Source organism: Mycteria americana, chromosome 3, assembly GCF_035582795.1.
Source record: "Mycteria americana isolate JAX WOST 10 ecotype Jacksonville Zoo and Gardens chromosome 3, USCA_MyAme_1.0, whole genome shotgun sequence".
NCBI lineage: Eukaryota > Metazoa > Chordata > Aves > Ciconiiformes > Ciconiidae > Mycteria > Mycteria americana.
In genome coordinates, this window is record NC_134367.1 from 90,208,270 (window position 1) to 90,228,597 (window position 20,328).

The following is a 20,328-nucleotide window of genomic DNA, read 5'->3' on the forward strand; positions in this document are numbered from 1 at the left end:
GGGCGGGGGAAGCTACCAGATTAGAAATTTCCGTGTATTCATGCTTATGTACATGCTTCAGTATATTTGTGCTTACGTACATCTCGGGCTTTATTCATTGAAGTAACTTTATTAGCCACATACCAAGGAGTCCTGAATGGCGGGAAAGATTTTTTTCATATATAGAAATTGATTTTTTACTTCACAGGAAAGGATTTAAAAAAAAAAAACAACAACAACAAAAAACAGCATACCTGATGACATTTCCTAATGTGGTTCGACTTAGATTTACAGGTATTCCTTCCTTCAATCTGTCTCTTTCAGATCCGGAGGATTTCTGCCTTTCGCTTCCTGCCAAGGCCATCGCATTTATAACTGACTGTTTGGTGATTGCTTCGTCGAGAAAAATCTGTTAAAGTATGGTAACTAAGCACCCCGCAGCCACTCGCAGCTCACTCCGTCCCAGCGGGAGGGGGATGAGAATCGGAAGGGTAAAAGTGAGAAAACTCGTGCGTTGCGTTAAGAATGGTTTAATTATTGAAATAAAATTAACTACTACTACTAATAATAATAAATTGCAATGAAAAGGAAAACAATGAGAGAGAGAGAGAGAGAGAGGAAGAAAACTCGGGAAAAACAAGTGATGCAAGCACTCACCTCCCACCGACTGACCCCCAGCCAGTCCCCGAGCAGCGATCACTGCCCCCCGGCCACCTCCCCCCAGCTTATATACTGCGCATGACGTCCTATGCTATGGAATAGCCCTTTGGCCAGTTGGGGTCAGCTGTCCTGGCTGTGCTCCCTCCCAGCTTCTTGTGCGCCTGGCAGAGCTTGGGGAGCTGACAAGTCCCTGACTTAGTGTAAGCACTGCTTAGCGACAACTCGGTCATCAGTGTGTTACCACATTATTCTCATGCTAAATCCAAAACACAGCACTACTCCAGCTACTAGGAAGAAAATTAACTCGAAACCAGGACAGTATCCACCCCTTATTCTATACCATCTATGTCATGCCCGGGTCCCATACTTTCCAATACATTCCAATTAATCCCCACTGCTTTTCCTGTCTTTTGATATATACACACAGATATCATTCCCATATCACAGTATCTATGGGCCACCCCTCTACCATGTCCGTTGGGTTCATTTAATCCGTGACTTTGGGTTCCATCTGTCATAATAGTCTTTCAGGGCAGGGGAGATGGTGTGTGCTGTTGGATTGTTGCACGCTGAAGCCAGCTTTGGTTCCAAGTTCATTCTTCATTAATCTGGGTGATTCTCACTGTAATACCATTGATATGGCATGTAACAACTATAGTAGTAATGACATAGAGTATGACGTAGCAATTAACATCATACAGTTCAAATCATTGGCTATTCTCACCCAAAATCAAGCCCCCTTGAGGTAGACAACAGACTTCCCCATCCTTCCGCATCACCCACCAAGCACACCCAGGTCCTTGAGCAAAAGCAACCCCATGAATGGGCTTGCCTTTGCCCAAGGCAGGAGTAACCCAGACTGTCTTCCCCAGCATATTTTTTACATGCACTACAGGGACTTTATGCCCCTCTACAGTACATAAAAGTTTTGATTGGGCAGGGCCAGCTCAATTGGCAGATCCCCTACTGTTGACTAACCAGGTGGCCTTTGCTAAACGTGCATCCCAATGCCTGAACGTCGCACGACCCATTGCTCTCAGCGTAGTCTTTAACTGTCTTAATCAAATTGGTATCATTTGATTTTCCCGAAGGCTGGTGCATGATAGGGGATGTGATATACCCACTCAATGAATGCCATGCTCTTTGGCCCAGGTGTCTATGAGGTTGTTTTGGAAACGAGTCCTGTTGTCCGACTCAGTTCCCTCTGGGGTGCTGTGTCACCACAGGACTTGCTCTTCAAGGCCCAGGAGAGTGTTCCAGGGGATAGCATGGGGCACAGGATAAGTTTCCAGCCATCCGGTGGTTGCTTCCACCATGGTAAGCACATAGCGCTTGCCTTGGGGTTTTGTGGGAGTGTGATATAATCAATCCGCCAGGCCTCCCCATATTTATATTTCAGCCATCGTCCTCCATACCACATAGGCTTTAACCGCTTGGCTTGTTTGATTGCAGCGCGTGTTTCACATTCATGGATAACCTGTGCGATAGTGTCCATGGTTAAGTCCACCCCTCATTCACAAGCCCATCTATGTGTTGCATCTCTTCCTTGATGGCCTCAGGTGTCACGGGCCCACCAAACTATGAATAATTCACCCTTATCTTGCCAGTCCAGATCCACCCGAGCCACTTCAATCTTAGCAGCCCAATCCACCTGCTGGTTGTTTTGATGTTCTTCAGTGGCCCCACTCCTGGGTACATGAGCATCCATGTGATGTACTTTTACAACCAGGTTCTCCACCCGGGCAGCAATATCTTGCTACAATGAGGCAGCCCAGATGGGTTTGCCTCTGCGCTGCCAGTTACTCTGCTTCCATTGCTGCAACCACCCCCACAGGGCATTTCACAGGATCACAGAATCGTATAGGTTGGAAAAGACCTTTAAGATCATTGAGTCCAACCATAAACCTAACACTACCAAGACCACCACTACACCATGTCCCTAAGCACCTCATTCAAACGTCTTTTAAATACCTCCAGGGATGGCGACTCAACCACTGCCCTGGGCAGCTTGTTCCAATGCTTGATAACCCTTTCAGGGAAGTAAAATTTCCTAATATCCAGTCTAAACCTCCCCTGCTGCAACTTGAGGCCATTTCCTCTCATCCTATCATTTGTTACTTGGGAGAAGAGACCGACCCCCACCTCACTACAACCTCCTTTCAGGTAGTTGTAGAGAGCGATAAGGTCTCCTCTCAGCCTCCTTTTCTCCAGGCTAAACAACCCCAGTCCCCTCAGCCGCTCCTCATCAGACTTCTGCTCCAGACCCTTCACCAGCTTCGTTGCCCTTCTCTGGACACGCTCCAGCACCTCAATGTCCCTCTTGTAGTGGGGGGCCCAAAACTGAACACAGGATTTGAGGTGCGGCCTCACCAGTGCTGAGTACAGGGGCACGATCACTTCCCCAGTCCTGCTGGCCACGCTATTTTTGATACAAGCCAGGATGCCATTGGCTTTCTTGGCCACCTGGGCACACTGCTGGCTCATATTCAGGCAGCTGTCAGTCAACACCCCCAGGTCCTTTTCTGCCAGGCAGCTTGCCAGCCACTCTTCCCCAAGCCTGTAGCGTTGCATGGGCTTGTTGTGGCCCAAGTGCAGGACCTTGCACTTGGCCTTGTTGAACCTCATACGATTGACCTCGGCCCATCGATCCAGCCTGTCCAGGTCCCTCTGTAGAGCCTTCCTCCCTCAAGCAGATCAACACTCCCACACAACTTGGTGTCATCTGCAAACTTACTGAGGGTGCACTCGACCCCTTCGTCCAGATCACTGATAAAGCTATTAAACAGGATGTCGTGGTTTAGCCCCAGCCGGCAGCTAAGCACCACGCAGCCGCTCGCTCACTCCCCCCTGGTGGGATGGGGGAGAGAATCAGAAGAGCAAAAGTAAGAAAACTCGTGGGTTGAGATAAGAACAGCTTAATAATTGGAACAAAATAATAGTAATAAGAATAATGAATTGTAATGAGAAGGAAAACAACAAGAGAGAGAGAGGAACAAAACCCAAGGGAGGGAAAAATAAAATAAAATAAAATAAAATAAAATAAAATAAAATAAAATAAAATAAAATAAAATAAAATAAAATAAAATAAAATAAAATAAAATAAAATAAAATAAATAAAAATAATACAACCGCTCACCACCCGCCGACCGACGCCCAGCCAGTCCCCGAGCAGCGATCGCTACCCCCCGGCCAAGTCCCCCAGTTTATATACTGAGTATGACGTCATATGGTATGGACTAGCCCTTTGGCCAGTTTGGGTCAGCTGTCCTGGCTGTGCCCCCTCCCAGCTTCTTGTGCACCTGGCAGAGTATGGGAAGCTGAAAAAGTCCTTCACCAGTGTAGACACCACTAAGCAACAGCCAAAACATCAGCGTGTTATAAATATTACTCTCATACTAAAATCCAAAACACAGCACTATACCAGCTAGTAGGAAGAAAATTAACTCTATCCCAGCTGAAACCAGGACACAGGAGGGGCCCCAACACAGAGCCCTGGGGAACACCGCTTGTGACCGGCCGCCAACTGGAGTAAACTCCATTCACCACCACCCTTTGGGCCTGGCAATCCAGCCAGTTCTTTACCCAGCAAAGAGTACATCCACAGCCTTCCCTTCATCCACTAGGCGGGTCACCTTGTCGTAGAAGGAGATCAGGTTGGTCAAGCAGGACCTGCCTTTCCTGAACCCATGCTGGCTGGGCTTGATCCCTTGGTTATCCTCTACATGCCGTGTGATGGCACTCAGGATGATCTGCTCCATCAGCTTCCCCGGTACCGAGGTCAGGCTGACAGGCCTGTAGTTCCCCGGGTCCTCCTTCTGGCCCTTCTTGTAGCTGGGCGTCACATTCGCTAATCTCCAGTCAACTGGGACCTCCTCAGTTAGCCAGGACTGCTGGTAAATGATGGAAAGGGGCTTGGTGAGCACATCTGCCGGTTCCTTCAGTACTCTCGGGTGGATCTCATCAGGCCCCACAGACTTGTGAGTGTCTAAGTGGTGCAGCAGGTCACTCACCATTTCCCCCTGGATTATGGGGGCTCCATTCTGGTCCCCGTCCCTATCTTCCAACTCGGGGGGCTGCATACCCAGAGAACAATTGGCCCTGCTATTAAAGACTGAGGCAAAGAAGGCATTAAGTACCTCAGCCTTTTCCTCATCCTTGGTCACTGTATTCCCTCCCCTGTCTACTAGGGGCTGGAGATTCTCCTTAGCTCTCTTTTTGCTGCTAATGTATTTGAACAAGTATTTTTTATTGTCTTTTACGGCATAGCCGGATTGAGCTCTAGTTTGGCTTTGGCCCTTCTAATTTTCTCCCTGCACAGCCTCGCTACACCTTTGTAGTCCTCCTGACTTGCCCGCCCCTTCTTCCAGAGGTCGTAGACTCTCCTCTTTTTCCTGAGTTCTAGCCAAAGCTCTCTATTCAGCCAGGCCGGTCTTCTTCCCCACTGGCTCATCTTTGGCACCTGGGCACAGCCTGCTCCTGTGCCTTTAGGACTTCCTCCTTGAAGAATGTCCAGCCTTCCTGGACTCCTTTGCCCTTTAGGGCTGCCTCCCAGGGGACTCTCTCGACCAGTCTCCTAACAGGCCAAAGTCTGCCCTCCGGAAGTCTAAGGTGGCAGTTCTGCTGACCCCTCTCCTCGCTTCTCCAAGTATCAAAAACTCTATAATTTCGTGATCACTCTGCCCAAGACAGCCTCCAACCATCACATGGCTCACAAAGTCCTTCTCTGTTCGTGAACAAGAGGTCCAGCGGGGCACCTTCCCTAGTTGGCTCGCTCACCAGCTGTGTCAGGAAGTTATCTGCCACACGCTCCAGGAACCTCCTCGACTGTTTCCTCTCTGCTGCCTTGTATTTCCAGCAGACATCCACAAGAACGAGGGATAGCGATCGTGAGGCTTATCCCAGCTGCTTATAGAATAGTTCGTCTGTTCGTCTGACAGAATTTGCCTTCCGTCTATGGAATAGTTCCCTGTTTGCCAGTCCTGTTCGTGCGCTCCTGGTCACTCGTGCTGCCTGGGGGCTGCTCTCGTACGGGAGGGGAATTTGCCACCATCCCTGAGACAGCATAGAGATAGAGCACTGGCCACTTTCCTCAGACAGCAATGTCTAAAGCTAGCTGCATGGCCTTCGCTTCTGCAGACTGGCTCGATTCACCATCTCCTTCAGCAGTTTCTACCACTTGTCGTATAGGACTCCATACAGCAGCTTTCCATCTCCGATGCTTCCCTACCACACGACAGGACCCATCAGTGAACAGGGCATATTGCTTCTCGTTTTCTGGTAGTTTGTTGTACAGTGGGGTCTCCTCAGCACGCGTCACCTCCTGCTCTGGCGATATTCCTTTGCCTTCTGGCAAAAATCTTTGCCTTCTGGACAGTCCATGATCGCTTCCAAGATTCCTGGGCGACGGGGGTTTCCTATTCGAGCCCATTGTGTGATCAGTGGGACCCACTTACTCCACGTAGCATCCGTTGCACGATGTGTAGAGGGGACCCTCCCTTTGAACATCCAGCCCAGCACCGGCAGCCGGGGTGCCAGGAGGAGCTGTGCTTCAGTACCAACCACTTCCGAAGCAGCTCAAACCCCTTCATATGCTGCCAATATCTCTTTCTCAGTTGGAGTATAGCGGGCCTCGGATCCTCTCTATCCCCGACTCCAAAACCCTAAGGGTCCATCTCGAGTCTCTGCTGGTGCTTTCTGCCAAAGGCTCCAGGTAGGGCCATTCTCCCCAGCGCGGTGTAGAGCATATTTTTCATATCTTGTCCTGCCCAGACTGGCCCAAGGGCTACTGCATGAACTATCTCCCCTTTAATTTGTTCAAAGGCTTGTCGTGGCTCAGGGCCCCATTTGAAATTGTTCTTCTTCCGGGTCACTTGATAGACAGGGCTTACGATCAGACTGTAATTTGGAATATGCCTTCTCCAAAAACCCACAACGCCTAAGAAAGCTGCTGTATTGCCCCAAATATTGTTGATGACGATGTCATCAACATAGTGCAGATATTCCAGAGCTTCACCCTGTTCGACTACCCCTGGGGCAGTCGATTCCAAGTGTACTGAACGCCCCTCCAAGTGAAAGCAAACTGTGGCCCGCACTCTGCTGCCAAAGGGATTGAGAAAAACGCATTAGCGATATCAGTTGTAGCATGCCATTTGGCTGCCTTTGACCCCAGTTCATATTGAAGTTCCAGCATGTCCAGCACAGCAGCAAGCGGCGGCAACATGACTTCGTCCAGGCCACGATAGTCTACTGTTAGTGTCTACTCTCCATTAGACTTTTGCACTGGCCATGTAGGACTGTTAAAAGGTGAGCGAGTGTTCCTGATCACTCCTTGGCTCTCCAGTCAACGATTCAGCTTATGGATGGGAATCAGGGAGTCTCAGTTGGTGCGATATTGCCGCAGGTGCACCGTTGTGGTAGTGATTGGCACCTGTTGTTCTTTGACCTTCAGCAACCCCACAACAGAAGGGTCCTCTGAGAGAGCAGGCAATGTGGACAGCTGTTTACTTCCACTCCTGTGGGTCTGATGAGCCAGGCCATCGAATCCACACAGTCCAGTAAGCCCAGTTGTCCCTTTCCTCCACCTGGCTGGAGGCAGGGCCCCTCTAGTCCTGGTCATAGTATTCATTACCCACTTCTTGTAAATACGAGTCAGGAGTTCCTTCATTAAAGTCAGGAGTAAGATCAGCCCTTCTACTCTGTCTGGGGAACTGCCCACTGGAAACTGGAGCAGCAATTTTCCTGGAAGAACCCCCTTGTGTGATTGTTTTTCCTTGCAACTCACGTACCCGCGCCTCTAGGGTCGAGGGAGATTTTTCCATTCCACTTCCTCATGTCCCCTCTGTGGTCACGCAGGTAAAACCACAGGGTGCCCGTGGTGTGTACCCTCTATATCCTCTCCCTTGAGCAGAAGAACGCTGGCTCCTAATAGCTGAGATACTGGTCCGTACAGGTGGGGAGTAGGACCTATCCTCTTTGAGTTGCTGGACCTCCCAGGACAGTTTCTCCACAGCCGAGATGAGGGAGGAAGAGATACTTCCTTCGTATTCCTGGAGCTGGCCAGCCAATTCATCCACCGTTGGTCCCTCTCCATCTTTCCAGGCCATTACTGCCAATGAGCTGGCATATGACACTGGTGCGCTCCGTACCAACTTCTGCCACATGGGTCGTGTGCACTGGACTTCATCTGGATCTTTGGATAACTGCTCGATGTCCAGGTCACCATAATGACCTGGTGGCTAATGGCTAATTCCCTCAGGTACTGGATACCTCTCTCCACGGTGGTCCATTTGCCTGGGCGATATGTAACATCTTCCTTGAATGGTTATCTTTCCTTCATACCTGACAGAAGTCACCTCCAGAGGCTGAGGGCCTGTGCCCCTTTCCAATCGCTTTGTCAGTGCCCCCTTCCCTAGAAAGAGATCCCAGCTCTTTGGCTTCCCTACTCTCTAATTCCAGGCTACTGGCCCCATTATCCCAGCATCCGAACAGCCAGGTGACAATGTGCTCACCTGGACAATGGCTGAAATCTTTTTGCATGTCTCGCAGCTCACTCAGGGATAGGGATCGGGTGGTTTCCGTCTCGTTTACGAGTTCTTCCTCCTCCTCTCCTCGTGATGGCCCTGCTTTTTGATCCTCCCTTACTAAACGAGCTGACTTTTGCTTCCAACATTTCTCCTTGTGTACGGGGGTGACTGATACTGGCACGGGTTGGTTCTCTGGTTCAGCCGCAGTGCCAGGCGCCGGGGCTGGAGTAGCCGCAGTGCCTGTCGGTTTGTTTTCCCTCTCTTCTCCCTGAGGGTGCTGCATAATACCGAGGAGTGTTTGGTAGATAGTAGCCAAGGCCCAGCACAGTGCGATCAGTTGCGTCTCTTTGGAATAACTACGGCATTTTTTTTTTTCAAGCATTCTATCACTTCATCAGGATCCTGGAGTTGTTGGGGAGTGAAGTTCCAGACCACTGGAGGTGAGAAGTTCTCTAAGTACCTGCCCGTATTCTCCCACATGCCGTGCCACCCATGACCCTCCAGCCTCGGGGCAGATCTCTGGGTGATTTTTTAAAATAGTTGTTTAACCCTGAACAAGGCCTGAAACACATTCAGAAGACAGAGCAATAGCAGCATGCTGGCTTGAACATCCCAGGGGTATGCAACATTCTCGAGAGCTGGTGGCACTAGCCTGGAGGAGAAAGGGAAGGTGAAAGAACGGGGGAAACCATCCTCCCCGTCTTCCCCCTAGACTGGGTCTCCGAGGAGAAAAGCTGTGAGGAGAAAGGAAGGAGTGGAAGGAGAAAGCGTGTCATTATTAATAGTTGCGAGAGATGGCGCCCGAGGTGCGGAGATGACGGCAGTACCAACTACAACTTCCCAATCGGTTTTTTGACCAGTGACGTTATCGTCTCATAAGCCGATGTTACACGGTACAGTAAAATGATAGTCCTGACCCATCTCCCAGAAGTGACAAACCGCACCGCCGGGAACACATACTGCAAGTGCGTATCTTACATCATACAACCATGCGCGCAAATGACAAACCATTGTGACCAGCGACTATTAAACTAAAAAAATGAATGCTTATAACGCATTTATTTTAACATGCTCTGGTCAGATCTGTCGTTATCTCAACCCTTCATACCCCACGTTGGGTGCCAAAGAGGACTGTCGTGGTTTAACCCCAGCTGGCAACTAAGCCCCACACAGCCGCTCGCTCACTGCCCCGCGGTGGGAGAGGGGAGAGAATCAGAAGGGTAAAAGTGAGAAAACTCATGGGTTGAAATAAGAACAGTTTAATAATTGAAATAAAACATAATAATAATAAATAATAATAACAATACATTGTAATGAGAAGGAAAACAACAGAAGAGTGAGAGAGGAAGAAAACTCAGGAAAAACAAGTGATGCAAGCACTCACCTCCCACCGACTGACCCCCAGCCAGTCCCCGAGCAGCGATCACTGCCCCCCGGCCACCTCCCCCCAGCTTATATACTGCGCATGACGTCCTATGCTATGGAATAGCCCTTTGGCCAGTTGGGGTCAGCTGTCCTGGCTGTGCTCCCTCCCAGCTTCTTGTGCGCCTGGCAGAGCTTGGGGAGCTGACAAGTCCCTGACTTAGTGTAAGCACTGCTTAGCGACAACTCGGTCATCAGTGTGTTATCAACATTATTCTCACGCTAAATCCAAAACACAGCACTACTCCAGCTACTAGGAAGAAAATGAATTCTATCCCAGTCGAAACCAAAAAGGAGCAAAATACAGAAAGGAGAAAGAAGAAAAGTACTACAAGGGATGAAAGAGGTAAAGGAAGTTAAAGAGGTAGGTAAAGAAAGTTAAAGAGGTAGGTAAAGAAAGTAAAGGTTTTTTTAAAAAAAAGTTTACTAAAATGTAACATTTTTGGTTCTCGTGTTAGGGATCAATTAATTATGCCTGTGACTAATTATCACTTTAGGGTTTGTCTGTAAATCGAGCTGTACTACATCAGCTTTTTATTCAACACTATTTTATAGGATCCAGTATGGCTTGTACTGTGAGTTGCTCCATATACTCACCGTTTCTATTTTTGCTAATTTGAAATTGACTGAGTCTTTTTAAAAGTACAACCTGGAAAGATCTTGGAAATAAATGACACTCCTTGACCAAGATCACAAAAGACCTCTCTGTAAAAAAACGATCGAGTGCCTCCTCTTCACAGCTGAGCAAGCAAATGCATACACAAGCACTGCTGTCCGGTAGGAGTGCCCCCACTAATAGCTTAAGTTAGGAATCAAGTTTTGCAAACACACTTGAAAGTAATACTGAGTTCCAGGGTGACAGAAATGTAGATAAAAGCTAGCTAGTGCTTCAGACCAGTAAACTGATAAATGCCAGTCATTTGCATTACACTTACATGGATGTTAATAACGGGAGATAAGCAAGCTGACCACTCTACAACTGTGTATTAGCCAAAACTGCTTTTAGTTGGTTCTTTGAATAGTCTTACCTGGCCTGCAAAACTGTTGGATCCTGCTGAGATGAGCATACCATTCTCGTCCTTCAGGAAGCTACTATGAGGCCAACAGGCCAGATCAAAAGTAAAGGATTTCCTGTGCCCTGGATTCCCAGGGTCATATGTGCTTGCGCTGTTGGTGTTTGTAGGAATCACACCCCTACTTCCTGCATCCTTCTCTCTCTGTGTATTAAAATGACAATTGTAGTATCAAAATACCAGCAACCAGTCATCCACTCATCGTTCCTGGTTTAGTCTCATCAGTAAGTGTAACTTGCATTTTTCCCTCTACCTCCCATGCTGGGCATCCGCATAGGACGGTGCACTGCAAAATGCATTTCATTTTAGGAACAGCTTTCGTTCAGAAGGAACCACGGTACGTTGATCTCCAAGCATACCAGAGACACTCATCTTCTTGACTACTTTGGCGAAAAAAGCATTCCTGGAACGGAAACCCAGAAGTTTTGCACAGAAGACAAAAGTACAAGCAAAATAAGAAACACAGGCTATCTTATTACTTGAAATTTTATTATTTCATCGTATTTTCAGATTGGCCTAGACTAATTACCTTACAAGCATTGCCTAACAACTCATGACAAACTATGGATTGGCTTCTGCCTGGAGCTTGTGTTTTCTCCACCAGAAATCAACAACTAAGCTATTTATGAGTAGTTACATGGGAACTGATGCAATTGCAGCAAATCAATTTATTGTGCTGACAACCCTGAGAGTAGTCTTCCATGAGAGGAGGTTCCAATGGGGGATTAAACGACTTAGTTATCTGTGGCCTTAATTGCACACTGGGCATGCTCTTGTAATACGTTCTGCTAAAATTCGTAGTATTTCACCACGTCGTGATGGGTTTCTGCCTTCACGCAGCAACGGCCTGCCACCAGGTCCTTGGGGGAAGGCCTCCTCCCCTGTGCTCTCCTCCGATACTGACCGTCTCTTTCTGCCCCGACGCCCTGTCCTTACTGTAGTCCTGGGTGTGGCTGATTCCTCAGTTGGCTGTGCAGGCGTTTGCTCAGGAGTATCCATTTTTTCTGGTTCAGCATGTGGAACTCTTCTTCTTCTTCTCCTAGGAGTATCAAGGACTTCCACCTTCCCACCTGAATGTATGTCTTCCTGAGCAGAGAGAGATGCTGTGTCTGCCAAGAGATTTTGTGCCCCCTTCCTAGCACTTCTTCTAGGAGTGACAGGCAGTTTAAATTCTGTTTGAGGAAGCGATGATTTAGACACATCAAGGTCAGAATTTTCTGAAACTTCTGATGAACTCTTCTTTCTTCTTCTGCCTCTTTTAGCTGGCACAGGTAAAAGGAGTTGGTCACTAGGCTGCACCTCTTGATCCTTGACAATATTTCCAGTAACTTGTAAATTAATGCTTTTCGGTTTTCTTGCACTTCTACCGGGACTGACTGCCGGCTTTATCTTCTGATCAGTGTCAACCTGGCCAGTTGCTTGATCTCCTGCTGAACTTTTTCCTCCTCTAGGCCTTTTGGGAGTAGCAGAAGCAATAAGGCTACCTTCAGCAACAGAAGTTTCCTCATTAGCCTCTTCCAAGAGCTCAGAGGCAGCTTCCTTTGCCCTCCTGAATCCTCTTCTTGGAGTAACGGCTGTGGACTGCGTACTGACGGACAACGCTCGTCCATCAGAATGGCTGCTTTCTCCTTTTTCGGAATTAGTCGGTTTAGGCTTCCTACCTCTCCTAGGAGTCACAGGTATCACAGGTATTTGCTCATCTTGAGCATCTTGTTCTGTTTGAAGACGAGAAGTCTCAGATGCTTCTTTCGTTCGCCTGGTACTCCTCCTAGGAGACAGTCCTAACAAAAGTGGCTTGTCTCTCTTCAGTAGTTGCTGAGCGCCTGCCGATGCAATACTTAGACCTCTACTCGGTTGTCCCCTTGTGCGGGTTCTCGGAGTGATGACGTACTCTACTTGCTGTATGCTGGTTTCATCCTCCACTCCTTCTGGCACAGTTGTTAAGGGAGCTTTTGCCTTCTGGAATCTAGCTACCTTTTTACCTATGTTTTCATGAATAGGTTGTTCTACCACTTCAGAGGTAAAGTCTTTACTTCTTGTGTCTTTGATTACATCCAGCAAGTTCTCAGCAATAGCTACCTTAATGGGTTCAGGCACGTATGGCAGCGACTCTGCAATATTTTGAGATTCCTGATCACTAGTTACAGTGGACACTGAGTTTGTAACATGTTCTTGCTTTTCAGTATTTCCAAAACTGTTCACAGGTTTTTCCTCTGTTGCTGTGCCAGCCGCTTTAGAAGCATCTACTAACATAGGGTCTCCCGTCTCCGCTTCACCTTCTTCTGCTTCCAAGAATAAAGTGAAATTACTCTGAGATAGAAAATGCTCTCCATCTCCCTCAGCTGCATCGCATTCGCCATCTTTGTTACCAGGCAAATCACATGCAGCCCGTTGCTCTGTACTGTCATAGCTGTACTGAAGATTGCCTGATGGGTGGTGTTCACTATATGGTGATGTTTCAGGTGCTTCTTCGGAGGTTTGTGCCTTAACCGCACTCTCTTCAATAACCTGAAGTTAAGAAATGTCTGTTAATGCGTTACTAATTACCAGACAGACTAACTTCAAAGTGAGCTAGATGAAACTGAGGAGAGTGAAATGCTGCTTTTCCTTTCAGATCACCACTGAATGTAAAGTTAGAAACGTACAACGTACTCTCTACTACAGCTAAAAGCTTATGCGTTTAAGGGACAGAGAACAGAGTATTCGGTGTATGCAGTCACATGCTCCATTTCTGATAGTTCTGTTCACGACTAACGAGTTGCCGCCACCCGTGAACAAAGTGAGCAGTTTCACAATCCAAGCGGTAGACACAACTGGCAGTAATCATCACATTGCAGTACTCCCTGGCCTGACCACAAATCCACACAGAGTGACCGACTCTGCATCTAACAGGGTAAAATACAGTTATGGCCCCAAAGTTTAAAGTTGCAGTCACAACAGCTGTCACCGCAACACGCCGTCAAACTGGCCAGGTGTCACAGCCGACAACTCAGGACTGCACTTTAAGGAATCACTTGGATTGCATGAGACAACACGTATATTCTAAATACCTCCGTCTCGTGTTTTGTAGTTCCCTGTACTGAGCAATTAGTCTTTCCTTCTAGACCCACATGAGATACTCAAGCTTTTATGTTGAGAACAAAAGTACTATCTGTTACCTATTTCCAGTGACTCAAATGGCCCAGATAATTTAATCAACGTGGAGGGACCTTTGCCCAGCCCTCTAAGTGACAGCGATAGCCAACGATGGCAGAAGGAAGAAGCCGCTCAGCAGGAGTCTCCATAGAATCTGCTTATTCTCTTGCCTCCTGCCTTGTCAAAAGTTGCAAAAGCATCATGTTATAGCAACATGCCTTGCTTCAAAACTGAATTCAAGACGTACGAGTCCGCATAAACTTTCCTTTTATGCTTACAAATCTGCAAACAGGAAAGCAGTAAGTAGGTTGTCCTAAATTTGGTGGAGGTAGACAAGCCCAAACCAGATGTTTACATCTAAATCAGTAAGAACCAGTTACAACAAAAGCAGAAAAACCTCCACTGTACTGCTACATGAATGACTGCAGGAGCTTTGTGACCGTCTCAGGTACCTGCTCCCTTCTTCTCATCACAAATTTTCCATCTACTCCCATGAGTGATTTATGTATTCCCAAGTCTATAATCATCTTCTCTACAGCGTCGTCCTAAATCCCAAAGCTGAGACCAGCTAAATAAGTAAGTGACTGCCTATTTAACTTCATCTGAAATCTGGGACACTGAAAAGCACTGTCCCTTACTTAAGACCAATGTCTGTGTGGTACGCCTGCCTTTCAGTTTGTATTTCACTCTGGCTAGTGTTAATTCCTGTGACTATAATCCTACAGGAATTTGACGCTCTACTCCGTATGGTACTTAGAGGACATCCACAAGGACTCCAAATACCTCATCAGCCCCAGCAGAAGCAAGGAAGAACCTGGGGAAAAACCTGGGACAACTGGAGAAGCTCTAGTTCTCGTTTTCAGTCCATGTGAACAACCTTTTAAGATTCATATTGTACAAGTTTAGATGTTAAAAAAACATGGGTTTACAGAAAAAAAAAAAACAAAAACAACCCCCAAAAGCCCGAGAGTTTTAAGTAGCTGGAAATATCTTGACACTGAAATTAACTCATTCCTGGGAATTCTGTTTATGTTAATCAGGAACAAATAGTAAAGGACTGAAGCACCTAAACCATTCTGAAAATGAGTTTGGTTCCCACGTCATATTGTCATTCGCTAAATGGCCCCCAGTATCGAAAAGCTGCACTCCCCAGCTTTTCTTATTGCCTTTAACATCAAAACTATTTCTTTTTTAAGTCAAATAAGAAACGTTTAAGTTCTAGAAAACCAAGCGAACGCATGGGTATTTTAAAAAATAGGTTAGGCACTTTTTGGTACTAGTACAGCTCTCAAAGGCCCAAGTCTTGACAGGTTCCATTCTCTGCTGTAGGGACAGGAAACGCATAGGAGAAAAATGTACCTGCCCTTACGTAATGAGGTTTTAACTTGTGCTAGCCAGCTAAAGAAACGGAGACACTTTGGGGTGCCTTCTAATTGTCAGTAAGACAGGACTGCCCTCAAGTTGCAAAATGGGAAAATAGTTTACTTACATGAATTTCCTCTGTTTTAGGAAGACTGTTAGAAACAGTTCTTTCTTCCTGCGGAAAAGGAACATTTTCTTCAACTTCAGCTGCTTCTCGGTTACCTTCTTTAGGTAAATCCACACGCTTCCCCTCCAGGCGATTTTCTGAAGGAGTACTGACCATAGCCTCACTGTCAAGGATACTTATCACAGCTGGAAGAGATTTATATCATTGTAACTTATCTGCTATGTAAAAGACTCGGGTTTAAGCAACAGCAAGTAACAGGGGGAACAGGAGCCAACAGTACAGTTCTCCATCCTGCCACATCTATTGGGCTTTCTCCAAAACCTAGAAGCCAGAACTGTCTGTCTGTAAAGGAGGCAGCCCCACAATACGGAGGAGGAAAAAAAAAACAAAAACAAAAAGAAAAAAGAAAAAGGGGAAGGGGAAAATCAGCTGGCAAGTCCATGGACAAAAAGAACAGCAGAGGAAAGGGTGGCTGGAAAGGCACACTGATAGCTGCTGCTTCTTCACAGCCGGAATACCGAGGATGCATCATCTTTTAAAATAGGGACTCAAGCAGCAGATCCCCACAGCACACAAATGAGTAGTGGGGTACAACATTCAAATAAATACTGATCGCTCCTTCTCATAGTCTACATTCTACCCGTTTTCTCAAAATCTTTGTCAAGAAGAGGAACATTCAGTGTGCGTTTTCGACAAGGACTTTCTCTGAGGAGGGTATTCTCTCTACAGTTGAATGAAAGTTAGCAGTAACATGCCAATAGTACTTCAGTCCGAGACACCTCTCGTGGTATGGCAAACTCCACATTTTACTTTACTAAGGAGTTCAGCTACCTTAACTCACACAACATCTCCAACATACTGTACATACATGCACTGTCTGCCTCCGGGGATTCAGAAAGCTGTGCGTTTGTTGCAACTGCTATGGCTTTTTCTTCTGACGCGGAGGGCGCTGGGGACTCCTCCTGGTTGGTTTCACTTCATGAACAGAAAGAGAGAAATTCATCATACAGCTTCAAAACAAACCTTGAAGAGCTTTACACGTTACTTTCTCACTGTGAAATCTTCACGTTTCCAAACAGAAAAAATTAAGAAAAATTAGAAATGCCTTTACCAACACAGCTACAGGCAATTTGTGGCTCATTTTATGCCATGACCCAAGAACTTACTTAACATTCTGCCCAGCTACCTAACACTACATAATAACATAACAACAGAGTTGTATTAAAGAATAATATATTATTTGTCTTCTGTGGAAAGAGTGCAACTGCTATATGCGAGGTTCAGAACAAACCGAACAAACGTTTGCACCCGTGTGCGTTACCACTTGAAATTAAGGGTTATTTCATGGCTGACATTCTGTCTTTATCACTAAGCAGTTGCAGCTTTTAAAGTACCTGGCGAGAAAACGGCTTCCCTTGCCATAAACCAATAGATGCTAACTGAGCACACACAGAAAACAAGTGCATAAAATACTGCCAGAAAGTATTCAAACCCCCAAAGAAACCCACTAAGGTTACAGGAATGCCAGGTGCAATTTGTAGCTACAGGAGTTTCAGACAAAAGCAGGGCTTACGTTCACAGTATCTGCTTAGTAACCCTCACACTGTAAAAAGGTGTATACAGCCTGGTGAATGGAGTCTTTATCGCCATACTTTGGGGTCTGCCATGATTTGAGAAAAAAGGCTCAAATTGACAGCGACTCAGTTGGACTTCTAGTCATGCCAAACCAGTTGTTCTGGTCACAGACAGAAAGGAATAGAAAAGCCCTTATATAGGAGAACACAGGAAAGAACCAATACCAGGTCAGAATCATGGCTTTCAAACGCAGGAAAGCCAGCAGTTACATGTTGTGTGAACCCAAAGACGTATCTATTTCATAAACTTACCCCTCACTGGCACTCCCAAAAGTAGCAGCCTCCGCAGCTTTAAACACCAATTTACCATCCTCAGGAAGGGTAAGACATTCAGCATTTGACTCTTCCACAAACCCTACAAAAAGAGACAGGTGGATGACTTCCCTGTTGCACTTAACATCACTTCTTTTAAAAGGCTCATAGGATTTTGAAGTGAGCCTTTATGCATGTCATCTAGGATAGTGATCTAACAAAATAATGCTACCGAGACTTCAAATGCACAGAAGGTCTGAATTTGTCTTTCCAGGAAAACAAGAAGTCTGATGTACAATTTCAGGCAAGAAAACAACGTCACCAAAGATATCAAAATAGCAAAGAAACATTGATATTCTGCTTGCAAACTAAACTCGGTATGTTACTGACCTAATACATAAAAACTGCAGAAAACATCCCTCCTTCTTACAATTGGGGAGTAAGTGTTCTTATTTCTCTTTGGATATTTCTCTCATTCCAGCAATGCTGCTTTCCTTTCTTGACTCCATTTCCCCTCTTCTACAAGAAGGCGTCTAAGGACTTTTCTTGTTCTTTTCTCTAGAGGTTGACTGGTGGTGTTGAAACCCAACTGCTTGCTAACCTGGTTTGCTCTCAACAGGTTCCATTTTAGACACATCCTCCTTTGCTTCTTTGTTCCTACTGTCTGCTTCCTCCACATCCAGCAATTACCTTTGCAGGCAGTGTGCAGGACTGGGGTAACTTTGCTAGCTCAGGCCAAACAAGAGCTGTACTGACTGCCCTCTAGTGCTTCCAGGGTACTGAAATTGTACAGAACTGTTTGTACCATAGTCCAGCAACGACCAAGTTTCTTCATAAGGTTATTCTTTAGTGATTAGCGCCTCACCATTCTTTTTAACGAAAAGCACCTTTGATTTCTTGTCCCAATACGAGACATCTACAGGAGGACAGGCAAAAGTTTTGAGCTCTCTTCCTAGAAACACTCAGCTCTGGAGATGAGTGTACATGGAGTCCGTATCTGGGCAAGCCTGTTATTTCAAAAGAAAAGGAGCTGAGGAACTTCAATAGCAACAATCACTCTCCAGGAGCCTCCAGAATCAGCTCAGACTTCGGACTGAATCCGGCTGCATATGATGCACTGATCCTGGAGTACACGCTCACTGCTAGGAACCGTTTCAAGACCTCAGCCACAGAACTCTGACACTTGCATACCTGTCCCAGGAAGAGCAAACTTCTTTTATAAAAAAAGGAGTTGAGCGGACCGAGCTCTGTTTGTCAAATACTGACTGTAGCTGTGTTTGCACATCTTCTCCCTGTTCCTGCACTACTTTCATTCCCAGCTCTTCATCACTGCTCACCAGCTAGTGAGCTACATCTCATCTGCCAGCAGACCTGCTCGTATGAACATTCAAGCCAGCTGGACTGGCTTGAATGAGTTGAATTGAGCTGAATTACCAAAGACCAACTGAAATAGGTTTGCCAAAGGCTGCATAAGCTGTTGAGACAGCAAAAAGAGCAAGCATAGCTGTAGTGAGAAGCAGACACACAAGCAGACTCACTTCCAGAAGAAAACTATTTAACTGAGCGCTAAGGAGGTGGTTAAAAAAAAAAAGAAAAAGGGGGAGGGAACAAAAAACTCTATGTAGTCAAAGCACGCCGTACACTAAACTCGCTGTCAAAAACCTGCAGCCTACAGAAGTAGCCCTAAAACATCACCAGAAGCTTAAGTTTTCAACTTGTATCCCTCTCAAAACTCCCACAAATCACTGCTGCCTCTCAGCTGCAATTACACACAAGAAACACCAGCCAGAAGCAGTATACATTCATAATGTCCAGGATACCTAAAAAAGGACTCAAACCAGAGTGGCAATTCTAAAAGCCTAGGACAAGGAAATGCCTAGGACACTTGTGAACGCTCATCGTTAACCACTGCGCTCATCAGCAATTTAACCTTGTGAAGACAGTTGAAAAATTCAGAAACTTAGGTTATCATAGGATGAAACACACCAGCTTCTTTTCCTGGTTCTGACGAATCTGGTTGTTCCGTCCAGAAAGGTTTATCTTCAAGCATTTCACTGTCTTCTTCCTTCTCCGATTCTTGGAAATTGGCAGCTTCTTCAGTGGAAGAATTAGCTGGTTTAGCAGCTATGAAGATGACATCATCTTCAAAATCGCCAGGTGATTTGGCATCATGATACTCCCAAGTAGTTTGGTCTGACCTGGCAGAGAAGCTACTGTTTTCTTTGCTGACATCTATTTTCTCCAAACCATCTCCAGGTAGGCCTTCGGAAGGCTCTTCCATTTCAGCACGATCATCCTCAGGATTGCTCAGAGTAAACACACTTGGTTTATCTCTACTTTCAGACCAAGCATCCTCCACCACACCATGATGATGCTCAGATGAAGCTCCACATAGTGCTCTATCATCTTCTGTTACCTTTTTAAAAAAAACAAAAAAACAAAAAAGTTCACAATCAGTAACATGCATATGCTTTAGGTCAAAGCAAGGAAAAAAAACCCAAACAAAAAACCCATATACTGATATTTGTAAGTTTTACAAGTGTCACCTTAAGCAAGGTGCTACAAAGTTCGTTCTCATTCTAGCACTATCTTAGCTTCTAAAGCTGAGTGTAAAAATTAATCACACTTTTGACTGCTTCTTGAGTTTCCATGACCTTGCAGAATTAAGATGAAGTGCTTGCTTACACTGTCATCTCAAGGCTGTTCATTGGGTTCACTACTGTGCTTTCAAGAAGAGGGAGCTTTGCACACCTAAAATCATAACTCAAGATTTCTCTTTCTGTTATGCTTGCCTTTTCAACTTGTATGCACTACTAAACTATTTTAGTGTTCACTATGCCTGTAGCATGGAACAAGTCAATTCATCTGGCCACGCTGTGTTATCAGCAAGAACGTCATCTAGGAGACAGAGCCTCTTGTTACAACTGAGTAGCTCTTCACAACAGGCAATAAATGGTATAATAAAAAGAGAGTACGGCAATTTGCTGGTACATGTACGGAAAGCTCATACATGGAGATACCAGCACACGCCCCTGTTCTGCCCCTGGTTTGGGTACGTTACTTCGGCATCTGCACGATGAGCTGACTCAGGGAATCCCAGTGACAGAACAAAAGGAGGAGGAGAAGGGGGCAACTTTCGGGTGGACCAACTTCATTTGACA

General features: G+C 46.1%; 1 protein-coding gene across 1 annotated transcript in view; it reads right to left on the reverse strand.

The window, feature by feature from the left end:
- LOC142407560 (protein ELYS-like) overlaps positions 1-20,328 on the reverse strand; it is a 56,621-nt gene that overhangs the window by 1,813 nt on the left and 34,480 nt on the right. The window contains exons 29-37 of the mRNA XM_075497182.1: positions 19,154-19,583; positions 17,168-17,270; positions 16,150-16,256; positions 15,282-15,466; positions 11,420-13,165; positions 10,999-11,060; positions 10,613-10,676; positions 1,618-1,731; positions 234-388 (exon numbers count right to left, since the gene is read on the reverse strand). Of these exons, the coding sequence (XP_075353297.1) occupies positions 234-388; positions 1,618-1,731; positions 10,613-10,676; positions 10,999-11,060; positions 11,420-13,165; positions 15,282-15,466; positions 16,150-16,256; positions 17,168-17,270; positions 19,154-19,583 (2,966 nt within the window). The remainder of the gene's footprint in view (positions 1-233; positions 389-1,617; positions 1,732-10,612; positions 10,677-10,998; positions 11,061-11,419; positions 13,166-15,281; positions 15,467-16,149; positions 16,257-17,167; positions 17,271-19,153; positions 19,584-20,328) is intronic.